The sequence below is a fragment of the Pongo pygmaeus genome, chromosome 2 (genome assembly GCF_028885625.2).
Source record: "Pongo pygmaeus isolate AG05252 chromosome 2, NHGRI_mPonPyg2-v2.0_pri, whole genome shotgun sequence".
Taxonomy (NCBI): Eukaryota; Metazoa; Chordata; class Mammalia; order Primates; family Hominidae; genus Pongo; species Pongo pygmaeus.
In genome coordinates, this window is record NC_085930.1 from 41,200,323 (window position 1) to 41,227,506 (window position 27,184).

Here is a 27,184-nt window from a genome sequence, read left to right on the forward strand (position 1 = left end):
CCAGCTAATTTCTTCCATTTTTAATAGAGACGGGGTTTCGCCATATTGCCCAAGCTGGTCTTGAACTCCTCAGCTCAGGCAATCTGCCTGCCTTGGCCTCCCAAAATGCTGGGATTACAGGCGTAAGCCACCGCACCCGGCAAAATGTTGAAATTTTGACTGATTTTTCTTATTTCCAAATTTTCCAGAATATTGTTATTTCTTATATTAAGTTTTCAATAGTGAAATCTGTACCTGACAGTGTTCAGATACACGTTATAATCGGGACTGACATATAGCTAATATGTACCAGGTTATAATCGCTATTTTTCACTCACCACCATTCCAGACTGAAGTTTCTCTATTAATTCTTCAATATTCAGTCCAGGAACACCATCTTTCAAATGAGGAGGAGTTAAACACTTTATTGATGTTGGAAAACTGTGATTTGATGATTGCCAGGGCATTTTTCTGGGTATATGTTCTGTTTCCTGTTGTCTATAGGCATTGTTTGCTGCTATACTTTCTCCAAGTCTGAATGGGAGTCAAAGAAAGGAAAAAAAATTATATGAAAATAGAAAAAAAGGCAGACTTGGTGCAGACTTAGGGAATTTTTAAGAATGGGTCCTTTTTTTGAATAGAAGTCTTCAAATAATCTTGGAGACCATGATGAAATGAAGTCTTGGGAAATATTCCAAATTTTCCAGAGCACCCACTTTTCTGTTTCTAACCCTTTATAGACAGCTTCACCTCTGGTTTGGAGGCATTGTAAGACTAGTTTATGAGTGTGGATTATCTGTAATAAGTACAAAGTTATTGGTACTGGTCAGAATAATGTTCTTATCATGGGTGATATCACCTGGTCTTTACGTCCTTAGTCCTTTTCCTTTCTCACTCAGTACATACTTTTCACCAACCTGACCTCCATTCTATCCCTTTAAAATCCTCTCTTTCTCCTACCTCAGGCCTTCATATGAGCTGTTCCTTTATCTGGAACACACTTTCTACCACAAAAAAAATATTTTTTCACTTATCTCTTAACTAAAGTGCAAACTGCATGATGGCAGGCACTCAGCCTAATTTACTATAGGCTGGGCATGGTGGCTCACACCTGTAACCCCAGCACTTTGGGAGGATCACTTGAGTCCAAGAGTTCGAGACAAGCCTGGGCAACCTGGTGAGACCCTACCTCTATAAAAAAATAAATTAATTAAGCAGGTGTGGTGGCACAAGCCTGTGGTCCCCGCTACTCAAGGGGTTGAGTTGGGAGTATCACTTGCGCTCCAGAGGTCGAAGCTGCAGTGAGTTATGATCACACCACTGCACCCCAGTCTGGGTGATAGAGTGAGACCCTATCTTGAAAACGAACAAGTAAATACACACACAAAAAAACCCTACCTACCAATGCATCCATAATATACATTCAGCTTATTAAACTGCTCAAGATAATGTCAAATAAGGGCGTTAAATAGTAAGCATAAAATGGACATCTGAGATAATGCCCAAAGAGAAAATTATTTACAACACAAATAAGACAGGGAATGCCAAGACACAGTGAAAATGGTGGGAAGGCCTCACACAGAGAGGCAGAGGATAAGACTCCCATGTTCAGTGAGGCTGCAGATTTCCCCTTTGAAGCTTTTAAGGTTTTGTTTCATGTCAGATTACCAGTTTATGCAAGCAGGCCACCACAATAGAGCAGCTTTACAGACCACTTATAACTTGTAACTTGAAAAGCTTCCTATGTATTTTTGTTGTTGCTATTTAAAAAATATTTATTATAAAATTAAGGGAATTTTGGTTTTATCTTCTCTAGGTCTTACATCCCATACTTTAACTCTTAAGGTATGATGACCTAAATTGCTAATTCTGAAAAGTGGAATTGCTAAATCAGTGAATAGCATATAGCATGGACCAGCACTTTTTCTTATAGGTCAAGATAGTAAGTATTTTAGACTCAAGGGCCTATCTGGTTTCTGTCACAATTACTCAATTCTGCTTTTCTAGAGTGAAAGCAACATAGACAAGAGTATAAAAATGAGTGGGTGTGGCCATATTCCAATAAAACTATTTACAAAAACAGGTGCCTGTCCACTGGCCAGTTTGCTGACCCCAGTATATAGGGAATATCTTACCTGTTTATCAACTACTTCAAATTATTCAAACCATTTTTACAAATTCATACATATAAATGACTTAAAAAAAATTTTACACCAGCCTCCTAATAGACATTTAGTTCAGAGAGCCCTGAAACCTGAATTTTTTTTCAAACATAATTGCAAATATTCTTATTGTTTGAAAGTAACGAGTATAGTAGAAAATTTTGCCTGGTCGTCATTTTTCCACTTTCTGATAAAAGCTCAGATTTTTTTCTTTAGGAACTCTCCTATTCTCCTATCCCAACTAACTTTTAGTCCACATTGTTCTCATGGATAACCCAGGCCTGGTCAATGACTAATGCTTAGACCTTTTCCTTAAACAGTCAGGAAGGAAAAGCTCTTTCTATGGAGGAACTAAACTGGGAGGATGTAAGCTTAAGAGTGTCCAGAAGTTATCATTAAAAAGAAGTGGCTAGTGACATAGAGGGATAGTACCTGAAGAACATTTAACTGCCTGGATCTAGCTTTTCCCTGAGTGAGTATACATCTGAACTTTTCATTTATAAGAATCAAACATTTTTAGAAATCACTTGAAAAATTACTATTACAATGAAGTCTTCAATTCACTAATTTGCTTGTGTAGCTATACTGAGGACTAAAGAAACATAGCAGGGTATTCCAACACCACAAGAGATACACTGCAAATGATTACAACTCACACTAAAGCAGGAAAATCTGGCAGTGGAGCAGCTTCCAATAATATTCTCAGTCCAGACTGTACTTGTTCTCTATTATCTGACGTTAAAGCAAAAGCCAAAGGAGTAATCAAACGTGGGTCCTAAATAAATCAGAAACCAAAAAAGAAGCAGCAGAAAGAAAAAACAATGTCAGCTCTTTTAGATAGGAGGTGAGTAAATACATGCAAATCTTAATTCTAGGCAAATTCTAAAACGTTTCTAATGTTTGAATATATTATAGTCTATATTATAATATAGTTTGAATATATTATACCTTGATAGAGCTGTTTACACTGCCATGCAATCAATATGAACACAAGTTTAAAAATAATCTGGCAAAGGTTTTGAATGCTTTCAAATGTGCCTATAAAAATTATGCCTTATATATTTTTGTGGATTAAAAAACCCACAACTGACTGATGTGTAGAATTAATGTTTTTTTCCAAGCTATAATTTAAAAGAAAAAAAATGGCCAATCACTTCCAAATTAAGGCTACAAAATAAAAAGTAAAATTCAAATTAAATTAGAACATTTAAATTTAAAGATCGAAAAAATACAGTTACTTCGATCATTCATGTCAGTAAATATTTTACATTAGTATTGTAAGCCCCAAGTCATCAACATATATCTAAAATGTCTGGGACCAGAAGTGTTTCAAATTTCTGATTTTTTTCAGATTTAAAATATTTACATGTACTTACTGGTTGGGCATCCCTAATCCAAAAACCCAAATGCTTCAGTGAGCATTTCCTTTGAGTATCACCTTTGAGCTTCATTTTGGTACTTAAAATGTTTTGTTTTTTGGAGCATTTCAGATTTCAGATTTTCAAATTAGGGATGCTCAACATGTATTATGAAAAACATATCTTAAATAATGGACATGACATCAGTTTGACTTCTTTAAAAATACATTGAGATATGAGTGAAGAAAATATTAAAATATAAATCCCTTATAATTAAAATATTGAGTACCTTGTAGGTACTTGAGTATAATCCAATGTCACAGAACTGTGATAAGAGCAGAGCTTTATCTCCAAAACCCTCAATGGTAAGCCTCATTATTTCCAGTTTGTATTGGAGGAAATTGAAGTTGAGAGAGGTGAAATAACTTACTCAAGCCTGTACTAAGAACTCAGTAGAGTCAACATTTGAACTCAGTCCCTTAAACATGCTCTCAAAACATACCAGTGGTCCCTGTCTAAGGTTTCAGTTTTCGCTTCTACACTGTCTATACAGTCACTAGAGACATCTCTGTTAAGCTACTGTGGTAACTTAATTCACACATTTTTGTTAAACATCTGTTGTAAAGGTAGGTGTTGTAGATATCAAGGTAGATGATATTACACAAAGTTTTTAAGAGGCTAATATTTTGGACTAGTCTCCTCCACTATGCTTTAGCAGACCAGATCAAACCAGAAAGGAGTCACTTGGATGAGTGCCATGTAATCAAACTGCACTTTGAAATGGGCCAGTTTTCCAAAACACCGGGAGATTTCACTCAACCTGAGTCAGTGTAATAAGGAAGCCCCCTTTATTATAACTCTATAAGAAAAGTAACTTTGAAATGACCAATCTGCTTTTAGTTCCCTATTTGTGCTTTCTTCAGCCCTTTTCTGGTCTATAAAGTCAACCTTCTCTGCTTAGCCCAAGGGAATGATTCATTCTATTTTATAGAATGAGGTTGCCAAATTCTAGAATCATAAATAAAAGCCAGTTAGAACTTTAAACTAAATTTGCTGTACTTTGTCTTTTGATAACATCTAGAGATCATATTCAGCTACTATTATTGAAATTTGTGAGTTAGCTATTTTCTGCACAGCCCTTCTAATTATCACAATCAAGTCCTTTTCTTCCAAGCTGTCTCTCTATCCACTTAATACCCTAAATCAACCCTAACCAAAAACAAAAACCCTAAAACAAATACCACTCCTCCTCCAATGCCACCAGAAACAAATGAAGAAATGTACAAATACAACACAAGAAAGGAAAAGGCTGAGGAAGCAGCACTATTGTGAACATTATCTACATTAGTATCATAAGCACTTATGTTCAATTCCTGTGAAAGTATATAAAATAACTGTGCAGTGAGACTATTATAACTGCTTAAGACAACAACTTTAAACTTTCTTCTCATTGCCAATTCTAAGAGAATTATCTTCTAAAGATTAAGAATATTAAAACAGAAACTTATATTAGGACCATTTATGTATGAATAAACTTCAATGTTTGAAGAGTTTAAACTCACCTGAAGGATTTTGTAGAAGCTTACTTCCATACCAGGAACCAATGGTTTAAGTTTGTTAATCAAATCAAGAGTTTTCAAAATTACATCAGCAGCAAGTTTGCTTTAAAGATAAATCACATTTAAATTAGGTAACTGAAAAATTTCTTAGAGCTTGTTTCTGTCCAAAATTCTAAAGAAAATGAAAAAACCAACACTTGTGTTTTTAAAATTCAAGATGATAAAGTCCTGTTTCTATTGAGAAGTAAAAATCTCAAAGCAATCAACATTCTTATAACTCAAGACCCAAAGAGAACAAACTGGCATTAATAGCCTTAGTTTAGACAGTGTTTCTTTTACTACCAACATGCTTCAACTTTGTTTCAAGTAAGTAGTAGTTTTGAAACACAGTCCATTTAATTCTTAGCTTTGTCACTAGAATATCAACAATAGACGGTAACCTTAGGCAATATAGAATATCTAATATGTAATGAATGAATTACACGAGGTCATGTTCTGAGTTTTGTACCTGAAAGTAGTATACAAATATAAAAACAGATAATTTTTACTCTAAAGGTGCACAATTACTGACAATTGTGACATTTGTGGAAACAAACAAATCAGTGTCTAGCACTCAGCAGGTCCTCAGTAAAGATTAGATGGACTTAATTCATGAGGAGGGAAGGGGTATAAAGTAATATCTTATTACCATCAGTGAAAATCCACCTTTAACCATAATTCCTGACCTGCCAAGGAAAGAGAGCTGTCTGTTATTAAAAAGCCTTTAGCAGTGACTGATTTCCTTGTAATAAAACTACCCTTCGGTTTTTTCATGCTTTTCATTTAAAAAAGTAAAATTAATTACTGAGGCAACGTCAAAAAGGAGCTCCAGAAATGTTCAGAACCCTTAGATAATTACAGTAAGTTAAAACAAGACAAAACAAACCTAAACAATAAAAAACAACAAATGTTAATACCTTTCTTCAAAAAGCACACAATCTACAAATTGAATGAATTTACAAAAAATTCATTATGAAAATATGTTTGTTAATCTGTTATACTTTAAGTTATAACCAAAGGATGGTCCTCCAAAAGGATGAGAATCACCACATCTTTTGATTTTTTACTGCCTTGCCATTTTGTCATTAGAGTTTATATACTCACCATAATTCAGAATCTGCGACCTTTGTTCCAAATCCCAGGTCAATCTTGCCATATGTAAATTGTTGTTCTATAAGAGTGGTACACTTGACAGTTGTCAAGATTTTTGCAATATGCATTTTTAGTGTATCATCTCCACAGAGAGGTTAAGTTTTGTTAAGATATACAACAAAAAAATTCTCACTTTATGTGTAAAAGATAACATTCAGGATGATTTCATACAAATTATATCATCACTGTCATCCAGTATAATTATTGTTAAATTAGCTCAATGACAGACAAGGAAACTGAAACTCACACAATTTAAATGACTAGCAAGTGGTAAGAGATGGACTGGCACCAAAGGTTTCTGACTCAATGGTTAAAACAGCGAGGATATCTCTCCATTGGATGTCTGTTTTTTGTTAGGAAGAATCTCAATGGTTCAATAAATATTTATCGAATATGGGTAAGTTGTTTTGTCATATTTGTATATTATAAATTAATGTAAATAGCTATTATTTTAAAAGGGCCAAGTTGTGGTCCAATTCAATGAGAAGGCCCCACTTTATTAATTATAAATATCTCCGAGGTCAAGCAATCATGTATCCCTACTGCAGTGATTCTCAACTTGGCTGCATGTTAGAATCAACTGGGTAGTTTAAACAATCACAAACAAAAAAGCCAACACGCAAACACACACCACCTAATGATTTCAGGGTTTCACATCACTCCAATCAAATTAGAATCTCTTGAAGTAAGGTTCTAGCATCGATTTTCTTTTCTTTTTTTTTTTTTTACATGTTCTCCAGGTGATTTTAGGTAGAAAATCAGGGTTGAGAGTCACTGCTTTAAAGAAGAAAATTAAGGAGCAGTACCTTAGAAGAGGATATTAAACGGGTGGAGTTTGCTCTAGGACAGAGTAGAACATATTCTTGTCGCTCTGAGATACAAGGAAACCTGACTAGATACATTTAAGAGATCTGGTTGAGATACAGTGGCTCTTTGCTCATAGTAAAAAAGTATTAACGAAATATTTTAAAATTGGGACTTTTAGCAACTCAGAATTAGTTGGTCTATGAAAAAGTAAACACAAGGAAGACCTAGAAAATCAGTATATAGAAGTTAAGCAGTGAAACTAAAAGGTTTCTTTTTAAATGAATGAATTTGTGTTGTTATACTTATCTTTTCTTATAACCATTATTAAAGCAATTATGAAGGCTTTATTTTTAAAACATAAGGTAAAACAACTGAGCTAAAATCATGACAACTCTATCAGTATTTCTTTATCCATGAATACACATCACCAAAAAATGGCAGTACTAATCGTCCAGGGGAAATAATTAGCATCAAGCAGAAAACAGTAACATGGAGTAACGGAATATCATTTTAGAATTTACCACCAAATGTCAAATTGTGATACAAATGTTAAAATCAAGCTTAAACAGCATTTTTAAAAATGTACCTTAACTTAAAAGTTTTACACAGAAAAATAAGGAAAAAAATCATGGATCTTTTTCACTCATTAGTTCAATAATTCTAGATAAATATGAGCATAAAGTGACAAGTTACAAATAAAGACAAAATGCACTGAATGCAATACTAGAAAAAAAAGAATGGTTAGTTATACAGTTTTCATGTTAATGACAGTAAAGGATATTTAACAAAACTTCAATGGCCTTGGCAATCCTTTCACATTTTTTTCTTATTAAAGCCTCATCTAGATTTTGTTCTGTGAACTGAAGTTGATCAAGGATTGTAGGCAGCAGAAGGGTCACAAAACGATCAGCCGAGGAACAGTTAGCAGCATCTATGACATCCTGGAGAATTAGCCATCACAAATGATTATAAGCAAAGATGGAATATACAATACAGAAAAAGTCATCACTGAATTGTAACACTCTTTAAATTTTTTATATTTCCTTCAATATGCCATTGACCTAAGTCTCCTGTGAATATTTAAATTTTTATTTAAAATTGATACTTTTATCCAGTTTTGAGGGCTATGGCTTTTTTCTCAAATTAGACAGTAAGGTTTTACAAATAAGACCTTTTTAAACAGACTTTGTGATTTAAAAATTATTCTAAACTAAAAGTATTTACTGAAAACAAATATCCTGAATCTGCTAAAAGTAATAACAATAATTAAATAATAGACATTGGTCTTAATAGTTTATGACCACAAATAATTTCCCTCAAGACCCTCAAAGGGCTTTTTAAATGTTAAAACTGATTGTTAAATAATCAAGACCAAGATAAAATAGAAAATTTTGTGCATAACTCTTAATGAACATATTTAATCACTTCATACACGTATTTGTGTATAAGATCCAGTTATGTGAAGGGAAATACTTTCAGGAGATATTGGGTTAGACAGAATGGATTTATAAACAGGGAGAATAGTAGAGAATATTAAATTGCCCAGATAGTAAGATCTACCAGAATGTGGAGTTTTGTCTGTATCTTAAGTGCCTAGCACATTATCTGGCATGCTCTATTCCATTTCACTGACTGAATCCAATATGCCTCTACTGTCCATTCAATGGCCTACTAAACTTGGTAGATGGCATCTATTGCAATGGAGAGACAATGTAACTATCCCAAATAGTCATGCAACAAATTATATAAATCTTTTTAATATCTTTACTTATTACACTGAAATGAGCACTATAAATATATATATAAACTACTCAGTGAAAAAAAAGGAAAACACTAATATATATGACTGGCATAAAAAAACTTAGTCAGTCTAGTATGACTGTTAGTAATTGAGATGTTTTCCTCAAGTGTATGAACTGGAAGTTTACAAAGAACGTTTTTGAAGACAAATTGTTAATTGAGAGTCACAAAAGTAGAAAAGTCAATCTGTCAGTCATCCTATTACCTCAAATATTTCCTTGAACAACTCCAATGCTAAAACAGAACAGTTTTCTGATCCGTCCAAAGGTTGGCTTAACCAGCGCAGTAGAGCCACAGTAGGTTCTAAACATTTAGTATGGCTTCCCAGAGTGGCGCTGCCAGGTGGAGACTGTTCAAACATCATCTGAGTGAGCACATGGCGCAGCTGAGTCACTGAACAGAAGGCAAGAAGTAATTCTAAAACCTGTGCAATATAAAGTGCTCATTAAACATCAATTTCACTGAACTTTAATATACAAAGCAAGTATATGAAGCTGAAAATGCTACATATTTTAAAGAAAATATTCTAAAACAAAACTTAAGTTTTTTCTTTCAATATTATTTTTCAAATGTGTGAATAGGTTCTAGAAGGTTATAAAATAAACTTATTAATGGTGGTTACTCCTGATAAGCAGGAAGGACTGTGAGAACCTCAGAGGGAAGGTCAACTTCAACTAATGTTAAACTCCTCCCACTCCTTCCATAATAATTAAATTATTTTTAAACAGAAATCTGTTTTGTTTATAATGACCAAAAAAACCCTAAAAAATAAAATTGGAATTAACAATACTTGTTATAATCCTAAAATTCAGTAACTGCTATAAAGGACACTGTAGCATAGAATATAAAACCTTCAGGATGGTTATTTCCACACTGTTTGCATACTGTTGGCATTATGACCCTTAGCTCTCCTACTGTACCCCATTTTTCCTCTACTTTATAAACGGGGCCTTATACCATAACATCCCCCATCAACCAGTTTATTAGATGTTAAGATAAATTCCACCTCATTTCACATACTACCAACCTATCACTAAAAAAAAAAAAAATTTTCTTAAGATCTCCTTGTCTCTCTACTTATTTCCAACTTTTTAAAAGTCTGTTTCTTACAAATGATATATAATCGGGATTTGTGTTTTAATCAGCTTGATAGTATCTGAATTTGAAAGAATCCAGTCCATTAGCATTTACTGTAACAAATGACAATCTTTAATAAACTGTAGTACAGTCATGTGTCACTTAGTGATGCATATGTTGCTTAATGCATCATTAATTTTGTGTGAACATCGTAAGAGTGTACTTACACAAACCTAGATGGTAGAGCCTACTACGTCCCTTTATTGCCCGTGGGCTACAAACCTGTACAGAATATTACTGTACTAAATACTGTAGGCAACTATAACACAATTGTAAGTACTTGTGTATCTAAACATAGAAAAATACAGTATAAAAGATTAAAAATGGTACACCCGTATGGGACACTTACCATAAACAAAACTTGCAGGACTGGAAGTTGCTCTGGGTGAATTAACGACTGAGTAGTGAGTGACTGTAAAGGCCTAGGACATTACTGTATATTGCTGTATACTTCATAAAGACTGTATGCTTAAGCTACACTATTTTTTAAAATTTCTCTAATAACCTTAGTTTACCAGAACTTTTTAACTTTATAGATGTGTCCATTTTTAAAGTTTTTGACTCCTTTGTAGTAAGAGAAACACACTGTACAGCTATACAAAAATACTTTATTTACATCTGTAGTCTATCGGGTTTTTTTCTATTTTTAAAATGTGGGTTTTTTTCTTTTCAAACTTTTTTTGTTAAAAACAAAGACAAAAACACAGACATTAGCCCAGGTCTACACAGGGCCAGGGTAATCAATACCACTTCCACCTCCACATCTTGTCCCACTGGAAGGTCTTCGGGCGCAGTAACACACAGGGAGCTGTCATCTCTAATAACAATAATACCTTCTTGTGGAATACCTCCTGAAAGACCTGCCTGGCTGTTTTACAGTTAACTTTTTTTATACGTAGAAGTACACTCTAAAATAACAAAGAATAAGTGGTAACACCTTTATTAAAATACTCTGTACTGTATACAATCTTAATATGTGTTATAGTTTTATACAGCTGGCAGCTCAGTAGGTTTGTTTACACCAGCATCACCACAAACACATGCAATGCACTGCACCACCATGTTAGAATGGCCATAATGTCATAGGCAATAAGTCTGTGTCTGTCATTGACTAAAATGTCATTATGTAATGCATGACTATATTTATTTTCCAATAGGTAATACATTCACATGGTTCAAAAGACAAACCCTGTAGGCAAGCAATGTTACCAATTGTTTGTGTATCTTACCAGATGTCCGTTATAAACACACAAGCAGATAGCTTTCCATGTACATTAGTTTTCTTTTAATATACACATATAAAAGTAAAAAAACTAATTACTAGTGCAGAGCTAGATGACTTTCCCAAAATGAACATATTCCACTGTTGATGGCATTTGGGTTATCAGTGTTAGCTATTAGGAGCAGTACTACATTTTGCACACATGTAAACAATTCTTAGGGATAAATACCTGTAAGTGAGATTTCTGGGTCATAGTTTATACATATGCCCAGTATTAATAGATACCAGTTTTCATAATTGGTTGTTCTGTGAGTACTAAATGAGAGTTATTACTATGTTTGCTATTTTCCTTATTTTTCATTTTAATCAATTGGTGGGTGTCAGATGGTATCATACTACCATTTAAATCTGCATTTCCCTTAAGATTGATAAAGTGGTAAATGACTTCATGTTTACTGACCAATTCAACTTTTTTGCTCAAGTATCTGTTCGGCTCTGTGTTTTTTCTGATATATACATACAACGTAGAAAAATAATATATTTTGGATAAGAGTCCTTTGTTAGATATACACATTGTAGATATCTATTCCCATTCTTTGACTTTTATTAGTGGTCTTTTCATAAATAGAAACTTAATTTTAATGTAGCCCAACTTACCGACTTTTTTACTGTATAGTTAGTGCTTTTGTTTCCTGTTTAAGAAAATCATTGTCTACCCCAAGGCCGTGAAGATACTCTTTAGGTGTTTTTTCTAAAACATTCCTTATTTTCACTCTTCACATTTAAATCTACAACCTGTCTTATACTGATTTTTGCATTTGGTATGAGGTACGGGGTCAAATTTCAGTTTTTCCCCATATGTATATTCAATTGACCCAGTGTCATTTATTGAAATGACCATACTTTTAAGACTCTACTGTTGTCAATCAGGAGACCATATGCTGTGGGTTTGTTTCTGCTCCATTCTGTTCCACTGGGCTGTCTATCATTATGACAAAATACTGCACTGTCTTTAGACTAATCCCCTAAGCACCTGACATTTTAACAAATCAGTTAATAGCATCATTTAAAAACTTCATGTTCTATTTGTCACGAGAATATAAATAAAATATATATTTACTGATCTTGTATCCAGCCAACTTGTTAAATATATTCACTTAATTTTAATAATAGATTTTAGATTTTTTATACTCTCATGTCATCTGAATAGTGAGTTTTATTTCTTCCTTTCCAATCTCTGTACCTTTTTAATTTATCTTGCCTTATTAGGCTGGTTGGGACCACCAATACTAAGCTGAACATCACTGGTGATAATGAACATTCTTTTCTTATTCCTAATCTTGAGGAAAGCTTTCAATAATTTGCCATTTAAAAAGATAATGCAGTAGATTTTTGGTAATTACTCTATCAGGGAAAGGAAGTTACTGTTTATTCCTAGTGTGCTAATCTTTATCTTGAATAGGTATTAAATTTTATCAAATGCTATTCCACCTTTAATGAGATAACATAATTTTTCTGCTTTTGTGTTAATGTGGGAAATTATATTAATTTCTAAATGTTAAACCATCTTTGCATTCCTGGAATAAACCTCATTCGGTAATAAGACATGATCCTTTTTATGTGTCACTGATTTTGATTTGCTAATGTTTTGTTTAGAATTTTTGCAATATGTTCATGAAAGATATTGAGCTATAATTTCCATTTGTTGTAGTATCCTTGTCAGGTTTTGCTATCAAGGTTATACTGGCCTTATAATGAAAGACACTATACACTATTACATATTAAAAAAAAGACACTCAACTATATCTTCCCCAAGATGTATTTTACTTTCACTTCTCCCCACTTCTTTCTATCATAACGCGAATTATTTTTTACTTTAAAAAATTAAGTTTTAAATTTTTATTTATTTTTATTTTTTTACTTTTCCATTCTCTTTCAGGTTTTGATACCCATAGAATGCTTCTACTCTCCTGTGCTACCTGACCTCCTAAATTTCCTGAGATGGTTTAATACCTTTAGATTCGAATACTAGATTTTTCCCTTGCTGTGTGTTCCTATTCCAAGAATCCTTATTTAGCACTTATATTACAGATTCCTAGTCACTTTATTAAGATCCATTTAGATACTAATTAGAAATAGTTCTCATATTACGCATGAGAAAGGAATTTAGAAACTCTAGGGTTCGAAATAAAAAAGAAAATATTGTTAAGTAACAAACTTTGTACTGTTTCAACCTTTCTACCATCTTTTAGATCACTGTCGCAAATGATTAGTTCAAAGTCATTCTAATTTTTTTCTTCTGTAAAAACTTGTAAGGTAAAGGCTGACCTGGAAAAGTCCTACTTCACAACAGACACAAAAGTCACTTGTAGGAAGATTACAGATCTATATGTGAAAGTTAAAAAAAACTAGGAAGCTTTTAGAGGAAAACAATGGAGTCCATCTTTGTGACTTTGTAATAGGCCAAGAGTTCCTAAATGGAACACAATAAACACTAAATTGATCTACATTAAAATCAAGGCACCATTAGGTGAGTAAAAAGGCAACTCACAGAATGGAAGAAAATATTTGCATGTTATATACCCATCAAGACTCCAAAATAACTCCTCCTACTTATAAGTAAGAGAAAGACAACGCATTAAACAAATGAGCAAGAGATATAAACAGACACGTCAAAGAATATACAAATGGCCAATGAATATGTTAAATGATATTTTTACTAATTAATAAAATATTAATTTAAATTATAATGCAATACTACTGTATAGCCATTAGAATTGCTAAAATGAAAAAGGGAAAATATCAACTGCTGGCAAGAATGCAGACTGACCAAATATTCATAAACTGGTCCAACTGACTTTTTTTGAAAACTGTTTCATAGTGCCTACTGAACTTATGTATATCATACTATGACACAGTGATTCCACTCTAAGATATAAAGCTAAAACAAGCATGTCCATAAGCTCACCAAAAGACATGCAGAAAATGGTAAATGCAGGTTTCTTTATAATAGCTGATGTTCATAAAAGAACACCAATTGTGCTCCTTTCCTCCTGGGGCCCAGTGTGCAATGGCTGCAAACAGCTGCCTCCTTGGTAGTGTGCATGGCCTGTTGCTTGTATGGGTTGGCCTAAGAAACCTTAGAGACAGCCCTTTCCAATGTACATTCATGTCTCTGACCTCCTGCTGTCCCCCATCTAGGCTTCTGAGAGATATTATGCAAGGTGTCTTTGGAAAGTCCCCAGGGCACAGTGACCAGGGTTCACAGTGGCCAAGTCATCATGTCCATCCACACAAATCTGCAAAATAAGGAGCATGCAACTAAGGCCCCATGCAGCACCAAGTTCAAGGTCCCCAGCTGCCCAAAGATCCACATCTCAAAGTGGGGCTTTACCAAATTTAATGTGGATAAATCTGAAGACATGGCGGCTGAGAAGTGGCTCATCCCAGATGGCTGTGAGGTCAAATACATCCCCAAATGTGACCCCCGGACAAGTGGTGAGCACTACATTCATGAAGGTGTTCACTGTAATGTCCCCTTATTCATGCTCATTAATAAATCATACTCCCTTGTCCAAAAAAAGAACCCATCTAACAATCTACAACTATATGAAATATGAGTGAATCTCATCACATTAACATTATGTTGAACCAAAGAAAGTCTAGACAGAAAACATATGAATTATATGCTTTTATTTATATAAAGTTCCAAAATATATATGTACATGTGTATATATACACACGTACACATGTATACGTATATATATCTACATATATACGTACACACGTGTATATATACGTATATATGTACGTATATATGCACACACGTATATATGTAGATATATATACGTGTATATTTATCTATGTATATATATACACACATATGTGTGTGTATATATATGTGTACATATATATGTATGCTGTTAGAAGTCAGTATAGTGGTTACAGCAGTCATCTTTGGTAAAGGTAAGGAATAGGAAGGGGTAGGTACTGATTAAAAGGGAGCACAAGAAGAGTTCTAGAATACTGGTAACATTCTACATCCTGATCTAGACACTGGCTACATAATTGTGTCCCTACTATAAAAATACAGAGAGCTGTGCATTTGGATTTTTCTGCATTTTGCAGTTTTCTAAAAGTTTAAATGAAAAGTCATGTTTTTACATACCTTTGAAGAGGAATCAGGATCCTTTCCACTAAGAAGACCTAATACTTGATTAAGACATGAAGAAAAGTGCTCATATCTAGGTTTAGAATAAAAATATACATCAAATGATAATTATAAAATTGATACATCAAAAGGGATTTATCTACAAGATAAATATAAAATTTATGTGTATTTTCTTTCATCTGTTTATTTGGGCTTCTAAAATAGAACACACTCCTGTAAAGTTTATACTTAAAACGTCATATACCTTACAATTATGATATACATAAATTGGCTGTGTCATTTATTAAAACACAGTGATTCATGTGGCAATAAATAAATCATTAAAATTTTCAGTGTCTCAATTGCTCTTTTTTTTAAGATTGTGTTCACTTTGTAAAAATTCAAAGGACAGAGGAATATCCTAATAAATTATACAGCTGCTTATTTATAAAGCACCTAAAATTGCCAGGCATTAAATTTGTCTCTGCAAATAAAGAAGTAAGGGGCAGCAACCCGCGTTACACAACTCCAAGAGGCATCGAGGTACCGCTAGCATTATATTCTATGTGACTGATGTATCCTAGATTTGGGAGATGGTGCTCTGACAGGGAGTTCACAGTCTGAAGATGACAGAAAGAGATAATACAAGGTAATATAAAATACAATGCTATAATGGAGGAATGTAGGGGACACTATGGAACAAAGAATATTGTCTCAGTATTAAACCCAGACTCGACTCTTAGAAACAAAAATAGAAGTTAGGCATATAAAAGAGAAAGTATTCTAGTCTTCCAGAGGGAATACTCTAGAGGAAATAGCACATGGATACATGAAGGGCATTTCTAGTAAGCTGGAAGTTCTATTTATTGTCTGATATGCTTAGACAAAAAAACAAAATGTCTGAAGAAATAAGGTTGAGAGGTTGTTAGGGATCAGATTTTGAAGGGCTATACTGAGAATTTGGATATTCACCTTGAATGCAATGGTAGGTCAAAGATTTTAAAAGGGACATCTGGTTGAAGAAAAAGTTTTGAGCATATTTATAAGTTAAAGAAGAAGGGTCAACTGAACAGGAGACCCCGAAGAGAGAGGAGCAACTGCTTCAGAAAAGACAAAATGAGGCAATCCATAGAGTAATAGTACATATTTATGAATGAAACAGGATGAAACTAAGTAAGAATTTGGTATAAACATAGGTAAGTTTGTCCAGGGGCAAGGATTTCAGGGAGCTCCAATCAAATGGGGCTCCATTCAGATATTTATTTTCTGGGAAACAAAGATAAGGTCATCTTCTGCATAAAAGGTAGGAAGAGAAAAATAAAAAATTTCAAACATTGGCCAGGCCAGCAGCTCATGCCTGTAATCCCAGCACTTTGGGAGGCTGAAGCGGGTGGATCACTTGAGGTCAGGAGTTCAAGACTAGCCTGGCCAACATGGTGAAACCCCTTCTCTACTAAAAACACAAAAATTAGCTGGGCGTGGTGACGTGTGCCTGTAATCCCAGCTACTTGGGAGGCTGAGGCATGAGAATCACTTGAACCCAGGAGGTGGAGGTTGCAGTGAGCCAGGATCGCACCACTGCACTCCAGCCTGGGAAATAGAGTGAGACTCTGTCTCTAAATAAATAAATAAATAAATAAATATGAAAGATCCATTGTAGGAAATGAGAAAGCTGACAAGTAAATATAAGAGGTCTGGCCCAGGTAAAGTTGTGTGATTTTCTAAAGCTCTAATTAGTAACCATGCAGTTAAGTTAGACTTTGGAAGAGATTCAGGATTGGGTTATTATTCAATGGTGTACCAGATAAACAAGAGGAATTGCCAGAGGTGATTCTGGGATTCTATGATAGATAGAGTATAAAATAGATAATAGAACTGAGAGATTTACAGAAGAAATGATTAAGCAACCTCTTATTAATGCTAAACTGGATTATCTTTTAGTCTTCCGGACGAGGTTTATTCAAAAGAATTTTTCTGTTTACTATGAAGATGCTGAATAAGCACTATCTGGTGGGTAGAATAGATATACATGGATATTGGGAGAATCTCACAACAGATGAAGAGAAGGCAGGTCATGGGAAGGCACTCTGGAAGAAAAAGCTCACCTATCTAGAGATTCTTAAGAGAAGAAAAAGTGAAATGCTAAAGTGAATACTTCTTGGTTTTGCAAAGTATTAGCTGAGCCATATGAACAGTGGTCAAGTTTGCCCTAGTGCTTAGCTTTCATTAAAATAAAACTTATAGATTCTATGTTTCTTAAACATCAGGGACTGTGTCTTCACATCCTATTGCTGCTAAGTGCTTGATCATAGGTGGGGCTCAGTAAATGTTTTCTTATATGTGAAACTCTTTGAAACAATTTCAATTATTTCCTAATTTAGGATGACAAAGCAGCACAGGCCCCAGCAAAATTTAAGTTAGAACGCACAAAGGCCACAAGCTCGTTGGAAAACAATTACTACCTGATCTCAAAACATGAATGATCATATGGAATACACTGAGATAGAAAGGACATATGTTCCTATTTTACCTATGAAAAGAGGCACACACCAAAGGAAACATTATCCATTTTTATACAAAAAATAAAGACATAAACATAATGACATCAATGTTTCAACACTGTTTCCTTTATTTATAATTTATGTAGAAATATTTATTTTTATTGTTCCTATAATAAAAATACTCTTTCAAATAATCATAATGCTACTTACATTTTAAAACTGGTTTTAAAATAAATTAGCCAAGATGTCTATATTTTGGAGAATGGCACAACCCTATTGATCTAAAGCAAAGACTGAAATACACACACAGACAATGACCTTGTTATACTTTCCATTTCAGTTCAGGGAAGAAAAAAGAGTGTGAGTAAACCATATCAAAACATTTTAGTCTACTGTGAATCAGTAGAATCCAAGTTTATTATATTTTAAGAAGACAATTTTGTTTATAACTAACACATCTTGGTTTAAAAAAAAAAAAGTTCTAAAATTGACTGAAGTGAGTCATACCTGGTGAGATAATCAGCAATTTTAGGATTCTTAAGGAGATCCATCAGTAGGTCAACTGAATACTTTCTAGTTAGAGTGCCATCACCGTTTATGAGAATATTAAATATTAGTTGAAAAGTCTGATGAATGTTTCGAGCATGGAATAGCTTAAGGACAAATTAGAAAAAGCATATTAGACAAAAAATTAAGTTGACACCATCCTAAAAGGTAAAAATAAAAAAGTCTCAATGACTTTTAAAATATCAGACTATAAACTTCAGAATAAATTTGAAAAATTTTATTTACCTTTTCCCCCACCTCTTCATTTAATGTCAAACTGGATAATATTGAAAGTGCAAACACAACCACAGTTAAACTACTATGGGCCAACAAGGTGATAAGAGTTCGATAAAAAGATTTCACATTACTCTGAGGAAAAAAAAAGTTAAAAAATAAATTAGAATTATAAATTTTATGTTTTGGTTTAAAAAGTATATCCTGCACAGAGTGGGCAAACTTTTATTAAACATCATTATCAACTCTATTAAATGATTGTTGCATTTAAAAGATAAATGTTCTACAGGAGAAATTTAGATCAGAGATAAATTTAAATTCAAAAATTGTTATAAACAGAGTACCTACAGAAAAAAATTATTTGGTAAATGTGTGCAAATGAGTTGGAGATAAATATTTCCAAACTTTTGTCACCTTAGAACAAATAATTCAATGATGGTAAATCAGGATGTCAATTCTAATAAAGGGACACATGCAGAGTGGAAACAAAAGAGCTACCTTAAATACTGCAGGAAAAGTTGTTTAGCATTTGTGTTAACAAAAGAACTGTAATGAGGAACTCTCATAACTGTGGTGGAAGCAAAAAAAATTCAGCAAATTTAAGAATTTGTTTTACGTTACACACCGTGGAGCAGCAATTAACTTTGCCATACTTGCTGATTAACATTTAGATTTAAGAGATCACTGCAGGTGTGAGCGAGATGGGTAGTTTCGTATATTGCTGACGGTTATATAGATAGACACAATCTTGGTGAAGAGCAGTTTCTACACATGAAACTATCAGCAAATGTTTATTCTTCCTTATATTTAAGTGTTTCCTAAATATGAACATATGAACTTTTTTTTCAATTCAGAAATTGAAAAACACACAATACACACACACACACACACACACACATACACACACAGTAACTCCACCTCCAAAGTAAGACCAGGGCAGAAATATGTAGCATTTGAACAAGTGAGATACTAAATTTAAAATCGAATGGGTAATGCTGAATAGCACAGCAGGGAAATTGTTCACAAAGCACCTTAAAGAATCAGTGACTTGCTTGATTTAATATACTTTTTTTTCTTTTTAGGATGGAGTCTTACTCTGTCGCCAGGCTGGAGTACAGTGGCACGATCTCGGCTCACTCCAACCTCCACCTCCCAGGTTCAAGCGATTCCCCTGCCTCAGCTTCCCAAGTAGCTGGGACTACAGGCGTGTGCCACCACGCCTGGCTAATTTTTTGTATTTTGGTAGAGACAAGGTTCACCATGTTGGCCAAGATGGTCTCGATCTCCTGACCTTGTGATCTGCCTGCCTCGGCCTCCAAAGTGCTGGGATTACAGGTGTGAGCCACCATGCCCGGCTGATTTAATAGACTTCTAAAAGTGATTCAGTTAAATTCATTTGTGTGTCTTCACTTATCACAAGTACTGTTGGTTCATACTGAGCACTTAACTCATGAATCTTTCTGGTGGGGTTGCCGTTGATTTTGTGGAAACCCAAGACTGAGATAAATGGGACAGCCAGTGATGTGCCTCCCTTCTAAGAGCACAAAATAATTTAGTAATTCTTGTACTACTCAATGTAATAAATAATGAGATGCCATGCTAAGGAAAACTTTTAGAAATAAGTGTTTGCATTAACCCTTAACACACAGTCTTCAATACAACATACACGAAGGCTGAAGAGCTTCAAGTTATTTATATGTCAATCTGACTCTTAATTTTGATGGGTCATCCGATAAGACACAGAATCCTTGTTCAAATTTGTTTTAAAGAAAAAGATAAATACAATTTTCTTTAAGCAGAGAATCTACCATAAAACAAGAAACACTGAAAAGAAATAAACTCCTTACCAATGTCTTTATGTGTGTTTGAACAGAAAGATTGTGCCGACAAAGATTTGCCAATAATCCTAGACAAGGCATTTTTAACTCATCTTCAGAAGATTGACTGTTGTTTTACGTTGGTGTTTTGTTTAAAGAAAAAATAGTAAAAGAAAAAAAGCATTAACATTATTCTAAGTCAAAATGATATAGTTAAGTTTATACATTTCAATTCCCTTTTACACGCAAAAAAAAAAAACAAAAAACAAACAAACAAAAAAACTAACATAAGAAGCCAGGGAAGCTCTGAATAGTATTGATCATTTATCTCTTGTTTTAAAACCAAATTACCCTATTCAATTCCATCATGAAAACATGGAAATAACTGTCAGCGTGGACCATGTGCTGTTTCATCAGTATATTTTCCTACAATAACTACACAATTTTCAGTTTCAGTAATTTTTTTCTGGCCAAATCAATTCAGTCCATAAATTTTTCTTATGAAAATTAAAGTTGCTTTACAATTTTTTTTTCCTTTTTACATTTTTTCACCAACGAATGAGGTCACATACTTTTACAACTTTTGATCCTTAAAATCATCTGGGCAGAACAAATAAGAATCGGAGTCTCACTCGGTTTACATAGTTAGAAAATGTTATCTAAGAAAAATTGATCTACCACGTGGTTGTAATTTAAAAATAAACAAATAGACTATTTGGTTTTATGTTTGATTGCATACTCACATGTGATCTATCAGGAACGTAATTAATTCATCTATATTGGCACCAGAATAGAAAATTTTGACATTATATGTTAACTTCTGTAGAAGTTGAATGCACTGAGAATAAGAAAATAGTTATAAATATAAAGATATAAAAACATTGCCTGCTTAAAATAATGGACTATCAGGAACATTCTGAGCATGTCCTTTTCCATTTCCTAAAACATTTTTTTTTAAAAACACATGTAAAGTAATGTAAGAACCTTAGGGCTCTTCTCTCAATTCACACATTTCTATGTATTCTGTCTCAGAGCATGGTTATCAACCTTGTTCATTTAGTTATCTTAAACTTGAATGTAGGTTGAAACACACATGTAGTCCACCAATTAGAAGACACCCTTCTTCACATTTTATCATCTCTAAAACTGCATGTCAATTTAATTTGTGATGTTTTTCTTTCTTACAATTGATGACATTTTAGAGTCAATGAAATATGAAGAGCTTTGAATCTATATTAAATAGACTCCATCTACAGCTTTAATTTTTGTAGAACGTTTCCTCCACAGATTGAGACTAGATGCCAACTCACATTACAATTTTAATATAAATAGCTTATGTCTCAAAACACAGACATCTGTGTTTATAAATCAAAGCAGTTATAATATAGATTTGTTTTTCTTCAATAATGGTGATAGAAATGGATAAGCTCCTCTTTTCTAGAAACATTTAAATTGTAGTATGTGTGCAACCAGCTTTTAATGAGATGAACTGTGCCTAATCATGTAGTATTTATTATATAGCATATATACACTGTAAGTCAGCAGTTTATGACAGAAATGATCAATTTTGATCTGACAATAAGGAAAGGGGAATATACTGTGTGGGTGTGTATACCTGCAAAAACACCGAATCAGTGTGGCTGCTCCGACAAACCACTCCCGCCAGTACACTATTCAGATTATATGTATTCTGAAGACAATCTCTGGTTTCAATGTCTACAGCTGTAAGTTAAAATAAAATAGCACAAAATATATCATTTTCTTAAAAGGTTTTCGCAGACAATTCATACAGAATTTATTTCATATGAATTTATCATTAAAAAAGGTATGATATGGCTATTTTCTTATTTTCTTTATGATAACCCTCCAATTCAGAAATTCAAATGATTTCTCTATGTAAAATAAACTAGTATCAAAGAAAAAACTTGTTTACACATTTGTAGCAAGCTTTTTCTTTGATACTAATTTATTTTAGTATCAAATTAAAATCATTTACTTTGAATATTAAAAGATTATCACTTTATGGTATATTTACACAATGGAATACTATTTGGCCATATAAAAGAATGCATGCCATTTGCAGCAACACGGATGGAACTGAAGGCCATTAGGTTAAGTGAAATAAGCCAGACACAGAAAGAAAAATATTGCATGTATTCATTCATGTGCAGGAGCTAAAAAAGTTGATCTCATGGAAGTGGTGAATGACAGTTACCAGAGGCTGGGAAGAATATGGGTGAGTGCGTGGTGGTGGGAGGTGTGAGGGGGAGCTGTTAGCGGCGCAGATGAAGACAGATTGATTAGTGGATATAAACACACAATCAGATGGTATAAGTTCTAATGTTTGATAGTAGAGTAAGGTGACTATAATTAACAATGTATTGTATATTTCAAAATAAGACTTGAAATGTTCTAAATATATGGAAATGACAAATCCTCATTTGTGATGGATATCCTAAATACCCTGAATTGATCATCAAATACTTTATGCAGGTAACAAAATATCATATGTACCCCATAAGTTTGTATCAATATTATGTATCTGTGAAAAAATTAATTTAAAAAGATTATCATTTCAATTTTTCTGTAAACCTCAAATGCTTCTAAAGTATAAACGTTGGAAGTGACTGGCATATTCATTCAAACTGGTGGTGGAGGTTAGAAGTGGGAGAATCTTTTCGGAAAGCAATTTAGTAACGGTTATCAAATTTTAGAATGATCTAGAAATTCTAATGGAATTTATCTAATAGAAACACACTAATATTTGAGCAAAATTACATAGAATGTTCACTGCACTATTGATTCCAATAGCAAAAACTTAAAGAAAGTTGAGTGTCCACTATTAGGGGAATAGTTGAATAAATTACAGTACCCTGTAATTATGACACTAGGCAGCTATTAAAGATACTGATACGGAAAGAAACATCTGGTGCTCCACAACACCATTTGTGCTGAAAACAACCAATTAAAGATCCAAAAGTATTGTTTTGTTACAGCACAGAAAAATACCTGCAAAGAAACATGTCAAACCATTAAATGAGATTATATCCTCAAAGCTGAAAAGATGAGGGCTGGTGGTAATGGGTACAGGCTCATCCCATTTTACTCTATGTCTGGGCTGTCTAATTTGGTAGCCACTAGCCTTCATGTGGCTATTTAAATTTAGATTAAGTAAAATTAAAGATTCAATTCCTTAGTTCATTACCCACACTTCGAATGCTTAATAGCTCCATGTGGCTAGTGGCTGCTATATTGGATAACACAGTTTTAAAACCATTCTGTCACTGAAGAAAGTTTATTGGACAATGCTGCTCTGTGTTAATACTATTGGATCACTAGAATTTTTTAAACTATGCATATATTATTATTATAATCACATAAAGAAATATTCCCACTGCCCTGCCCCAAATTGGAGTAAAGTGACCACTAAATGAACATTTAAAAACTAAAGAAATGGGGGAAAAGATAGAAAACGCAACATCAGTACTTTTACCCTTTAGTTCTAAATTCAATGTAATCTATCACAGAAGGATGATTCTTTGATCAGTAGCTATGACTTTCTCAGTGTCAAAAGATTCACAATGCACACTAGACTGAGAAGTCTTTGAAGGTGAATCATTCTTTAGGAGATTCTATAACTAAGCCTGCACTTTAAAATATGGTTCATACATCTTCCAAAAACTAAAAAGGAGAAATTAAATGCATTACCTAGTTGAGACAGCAAACCAATAATACTTAAGATCAGTGAAGCACTTATGTTGGGGTCTTCAAGTAGCTCTACAAGGCAACTCAAGCATTCACTTGTTAATATCTGATTTGATGTAAATAGTCGTGTGAGTTTCTGTCCAGAAATTACCTATAAAATAGTAATCAAAATGTGTTGGTTAAGCGATGGCAATTTTCATCTCTTCTCCATTTCAAATAAAAAACTCAGTTCCCTCAAAGTGCCACTGCTACCTTCCCAATTTAAAAAATTCACACATGCTGTGAAAAATTCACCCCTGCCTAGATTACCCATCAACTTACCTAATCCCTCCCTCCCTAGCTAAAGTAATCATTTGGATCTCAGTTTAAAATAATTTCCACCAGGAAGCTTTTCTTAGCTTCTTATACCATCTCAGTTAGGTCTGCCTATTATACTATCCTATAGTACATTATATTTGTATTTCCTAAGTTAGCAAACTTTTGAGTTCCTAGCAGTATTTCTCCTTCACACTACATTGAACATGCGATGACAGCATAGCCTACAAATCTGTACTCTAGTACCAATATATTTACTATGCAAATAAATTCTAGTACATTCTACATACTTTGAGGGAGGAGAATGAAAAATGAAGCCCAGAGGGTAGCTATGGGATTATTACTTCTGCTTCTTCCCAAAGACAATAGGTGAGCTCAGAAGTTAAGGGATTACAAAGAAGGAAGTGAAAAGTGAATCTTTTTTTAAGTAGCCAGGCAAGGCATTGAAAAATTTTATTTCTGATTATTCCACTGTTTTTTTTACTTTCTTGTAATCTATAAGCCACATACACTCATGCACAGACACACACACACACACACACACACACACACACAGAGTGAGAGAAAGAAGAGAGGAGGTAAAGCTGGAACTAAAGGCCAAAAGCAGTTGTCACAAAGCATGAATTTTCAACATACTTTATAGATGTATTTATTACAAAGCATATCTTTTCCACCAAGATGGAAAAACCATTAGTTAACCTGAGAATAAGACTAACTCTGTCCTGAATACTTATTTTAATAAGATCAAGCCTAAGCAGGCTGCTTTAGCATCCCTCTAATCTTTCCTTTCTGTATCCTCCCTTTATTCTCTCACCTACATCAGTTTTTCTTCTAAAGCTTTGCTGATAAGAGTTTCACACTATCTGTTCCCAAGGAGTGTTTTAACATTACTAAAGTAAAAGTCTATAAGAGAAAAAATAAGTCCAAATATGAAAGTGCAGACACCAGTAACAGATATTCTGGGGTAGGAAATACTGTGGGCATTGCCCTGTTGCTTATTTATAAATCTAGCTCTCCAGAATAAGACATTTTCTGTTTTAAAAATGATTCTCTACAGGATTGGTCCTGTATCTCAATAACATAAATTGTCTAACATGTAATAATTATATGCACTAGGTAAAATAAAAATTGCTTTACAAGTTTTCCCTTTACTTATACTGAATGTCTTAATACAAAGATAATTTATTTTAATAATAACTAATACTTATATAGCACTTACTCTGGCCTAGGCATCGATCTAGGCACTTTACATATATGAACTCTTTTCATCTTCATAATAACTCTATAAGGTAGGTACCACTATTTTGTTTTGCAGATGAGTAAACTGAGGCACACACTGATAGTAAAGAAGCACAACTGGAATTCATATCTAGGCAGCTTGGTTCCTGAATTCATGCTTTTAATCACTACACAAAATTAGTGCTATGAAACACCATCATTAAAAATCGGATTAGCTCAGCTTTGCCAGTCATCAAACATTCAAAGCCTACACTCTGCATGGGGCTATAAAGTGTGGGAGAAGTACAGAAGAATGAATAATCTCCTTTCACATGATACCTATCTCTCTTTGCATACTCAGATCTTGCTCTCATGAAGTCTGCACAAAGACATTCACCATTAAAAATACAAATACTGTTAACCAAAATGGTTAAAATTAAGAAATACGAAAACATCAAGGGTTGCTGTGGATGACTGATGGCAAATTTCACATATCGCTAGTGGGAAGATAAAATGGCATATTTCAGAAAATCGTTTGGCAGTTTCAACTAAAACGGAACATATGCCTACTCAATGCTCTAACAATTCTACTCTTAAGTATATAAATGTGTGCATATATCCACAAAAAATGTATGTCTACAACAACTTTATTCTTAATTCCACCCAGAAATGTAAACAACCCAAATGCCTATCAACAGGAAAGTGTATGTAAAATGTGGTACACTTATACAACAGAATTCTACACATCAATAATAAAAAAAAAATGTGGTACATGTGCAACATGAATTTCACAGATTATATTGAGCGGAAAAGGCCAGACACAAGAGTACATATTGTATGAGTCTACTTACCCGAACCTTATGTGAAGGGGCAATGAAGAAACCCTATGGGGCTAGAAATGTTCTGTATCATGATACAGGTGGTAGCTACTCTACCTGTATGTTAGCTACCAATATGGTAGCTACGGTACCTATATATTAAAAACTATCAAACTCTTCACTTAAGATTAATGCGCTTTATGCTCTGTATGTATTTTATCTCTTAATTATAAAAAGTCCTTTGTAGTAGTAACCTGAAGCCAGTGCTCTTCATATATTTGCAACAATGGTAGAAGAGTTTTCTGTAAACCCCTTGAAAGTTTAGGAATACAGTAAAGGCCCTATCCCATATTTTGTTTAAATCTCTCTTTTTTTTTTTTTTTTTGTTTTTTGTTTTTGAGACGGAGTCTCACTCTGTCATCCATGTTGGAGTGCAGTGGTGCGATCTCGACTTACGCAACCTCAGTCTCCCGAGTTCAAGCGATTCTCCAGCCTCAGCCTCCCGAGTAGCTGGGACAACAGAGAGACGCCACGCCCAGGTAATTTTTGTACTTTTAGTAGAGACGGGATTTCGCCATGTTGGTCAGGCTGGTCTCAAACTCCCAACCTCAGGTGATCCGCTCGCCTCGGCCTCCCAAAGTGCTGGGATTACAGGTGTAAGCCAC

The 27,184-nt window shown here is 33.9% G+C and overlaps 1 protein-coding gene and 1 non-coding gene across 6 annotated transcripts in view; one reads left to right on the forward strand and one right to left on the reverse strand.

The window, feature by feature from the left end:
* The window catches only part of CIP2A (cellular inhibitor of PP2A), a 51,772-nt gene that overhangs the window by 22,978 nt on the left and 1,610 nt on the right, over positions 1-27,184 (reverse strand). For 4 of the 5 annotated variants that reach the window (XR_008501762.2, XR_008501761.2, XM_054483611.2 and 1 more), the window contains exons 2-14: positions 24,172-24,319; positions 22,079-22,185; positions 21,207-21,301; positions 20,494-20,590; positions 18,659-18,781; positions 18,374-18,519; positions 15,384-15,459; positions 9,062-9,280; positions 7,838-7,997; positions 6,202-6,343; positions 5,062-5,161; positions 2,798-2,916; positions 318-513 (exon numbers count right to left, since the gene is read on the reverse strand). Coding sequence is in view for 3 of the 5 variants with exons in the window: in XM_054483611.2 (XP_054339586.1) it covers positions 318-513; positions 2,798-2,916; positions 5,062-5,161; positions 6,202-6,343; positions 7,838-7,997; positions 9,062-9,280; positions 15,384-15,459; positions 18,374-18,519; positions 18,659-18,781; positions 20,494-20,590; positions 21,207-21,301; positions 22,079-22,185; positions 24,172-24,319 (1,728 nt within the window). In the remaining 2 variants the exon portion in view is untranslated. Of the gene's footprint in view, positions 1-317; positions 514-2,797; positions 2,917-5,061; positions 5,162-6,201; positions 6,344-7,837; positions 7,998-9,061; positions 9,281-15,383; positions 15,460-18,373; positions 18,520-18,658; positions 18,782-20,493; positions 20,591-21,206; positions 21,302-22,078; positions 22,186-24,171; positions 24,320-27,184 lie in introns of those variants that run through there. The other variant, XM_063661605.1, reaches the window with a different exon arrangement.
* On the forward strand, positions 14,234-14,367 carry LOC129034411 (small nucleolar RNA SNORA70). Its single transcript, XR_008501888.1, has one exon. It is a non-coding gene; the product is annotated as a small nucleolar RNA SNORA70 (small nucleolar RNA).